Source organism: Mastomys coucha, unplaced genomic scaffold, assembly GCF_008632895.1.
Source record: "Mastomys coucha isolate ucsf_1 unplaced genomic scaffold, UCSF_Mcou_1 pScaffold18, whole genome shotgun sequence".
In the NCBI taxonomy this organism is placed as follows: Eukaryota; Metazoa; Chordata; class Mammalia; order Rodentia; family Muridae; genus Mastomys; species Mastomys coucha.
Window position 1 is genome coordinate 78,580,547 of NW_022196900.1, and position 2,311 is coordinate 78,582,857.

The 2,311-nt window shown below is 39.8% G+C and overlaps 1 protein-coding gene across 2 annotated transcripts in view; it reads right to left on the minus strand.

Moving 5' to 3' along the window:
• Zmpste24 (zinc metallopeptidase STE24) overlaps positions 1-2,311 on the minus strand; it is a 44,002-nt gene that overhangs the window by 21,379 nt on the left and 20,312 nt on the right. For both annotated transcript variants that reach the window (XM_031378523.1, XM_031378522.1), the window contains 2 exons: positions 1,819-1,971; positions 64-205 (listed from right to left, as the gene is read on the minus strand). In XM_031378523.1, coding sequence (XP_031234383.1) covers positions 64-205; positions 1,819-1,971 — 295 coding nt within the window. The remainder of the gene's footprint in view (positions 1-63; positions 206-1,818; positions 1,972-2,311) is intronic.

A 2,311-nucleotide genomic window follows, 5' to 3' on the forward strand; every position in this document is an offset into this window, starting at 1 on the left:
AAAAAAAAAAAAAGAAAAGAATAGAGTCCTCAGACCACTCTCCTCACTTCCAGGTAGCCTTACCTTCAACAACATACACCTTAGTCAAAGGGAAGTCAATACTCTTTGCCATCACTTCAATTTCCTGCTTAAGCTTTCCCTCCGGCAGAGGTGTGAATTTGTCAAACAAAGGGGCAATATAGTCAGCATAAATAGTGACAAGAACCTGAAAAATAAGTAACAGGAAAAACTACTCATTAATAAAAACTTAATTATATGATATAATTATGTTCATCCAACAAACACCTGGGACATTATCTGTTTAGTAAATTAAACCAAAATAGCACTGTGATAACACAGTAAACAAGTCAACTGAATTTTAGAAGATAATGCTATTAACATTGACTAAGAACTCTGGGCCTAATCAGTAGTCTTTCTTGGGGATTTCTGGCACTATACGCCAATTATAACACATACTTGTTCATGCTGGTTGAAATGACACTTCTGGTGTATTTTTCTCCATTTTTGCTCTCAGTTAGTTTGCCATGTTACAGGTATTTAAAGACAAGTAGCTCATTTTCTGATCTAGATCCCACCAGTGAGATAAAGCAACAAACACGATATAATTCAGGAGGAAATAACCCTTATCAGCAATGGAGTTGAAGGACTGACAGCTGGTACTTTCTAGGGTCTGTGAGCACACCCCTTGACTGTATTATTGTCTGTGATGGAGCAGTTCAGAATACGAGAAACAGAGAAAGAAAAGGATGTCAGGAAGGAAAATGCAGGTGAGAAGAGGGAGGGAAGAGAAAGGGGAAAGAAAGTGGAGACTGGGTAAAGGAGAAAGTGGGAACAGAGAAGGGGCAGAGAAAAGGAGGATGGTGGTGGATGCCTGTTCAGCAGGCTGAGGCAAAAGGATTGCCATGAATTTGAGGCCAGCCTAGGCTACATAGTAGCTTCGGAGCTAGCCTGAATTGAAGAGCAGGATGCTTTAAAAAAAAAAAAAAATTAACTAATCAAAGGAGGAAAGGGATACAGAGAAAGGGAACAAGAACGGAAGGCAGGAGGAAGCAGGGTAAGGAAAGCATATGCTTTTTAAAAGACAGAGTCTCTCACCCTGACTCCCTCCATACACAGCTGAGGATGGTTTTGAACTTCTCAACTTCCTGTCTTCACTCCCCAAGAGCACTATCGCACCTGCGTATGAAGTACTGGACACTGTGTTAGGACCTTGTGCATGCTAGACAAGCATTGTACCAACCGAGCTACATCCTTAGCTCTATGCTTTCATTTCTTGATGCTCATAAATCCACTAATTCAAAACATTAAGGCCTTTTAGGCACTGGGAGGCAGAGAGGAGACATCAATCAATCAATCAAAAAAAAAAAAAAAAAAAAAGCCAACCATTATTTTGGTTAAACTTACAAGTACAGTCTCAGTTGCCAGGCAGCCAGATCACTGAAAGTGAGTAGCAACTAGCTTCTGGCAAGCACTAAGAGTCAGAGTAAAGAGAAGAAAATCTGTGGTGGTCAGTCAGTTCTCCTTTATATCCCAAAGCAGGAACTGAGAGGAAATGTGTATGAGCAGTTGATTACACTGAAACCTTCTTTTAGGAACTACTTATATGGGGGCGAAAACTAAATCCCAGTAATGCCAAGGAACTTTTGCAAAAGAAAATGAAATAATTGGAGAATACAAGGCCATGAGTTTGAGAGGGGGTGGGAGAACATGAGAAGAATCGGAGGAGAGGGAGAGAAGAATGTACATATAGTATTAATATATGAAAGTCTCAAATAAATGAATAAAACGAACAAGAAAGGAAATAAAGAATTTACTTACCAGAGAGACAACTAATGTGAACAGCCAGGCATAAATAAAAAAGTAGTCACCTCCAATTTTAATAATGTAAAGCAGAAGGGAAGACACAGGCAATAAAATACATTGAGTCACAATAAATTTTTTGATTGCATCTTTCATAAAAAACTCCAAAGTCTGAAAAAGAAAATATTACCACTATTAACTGAGCAACACATTTGTTTTAAAAACAGCTTTAAAACACTTAAACTTAAAGAGCACAAGGTAGGCGGCTAGGGCAATACGCAAAAGTCTTGTATTTCACAGTTTAGAACAGAATGGAACTGCTATTAGCTGGCAAGCAGTAAGGTCTCTACCATGCACCCCTATGGCTGCACTGTCCTCAAATCCATGCTCTAAGACAGCAGACTAAGGTCCCTACCATGCACGCCTATAGCTGCATTGTCCTCAAATCCATGCTCTAAGACAGCAGGCTAAGGTCCCTACCATGCACGCCTATGGCTGCATTGTCCCCAAA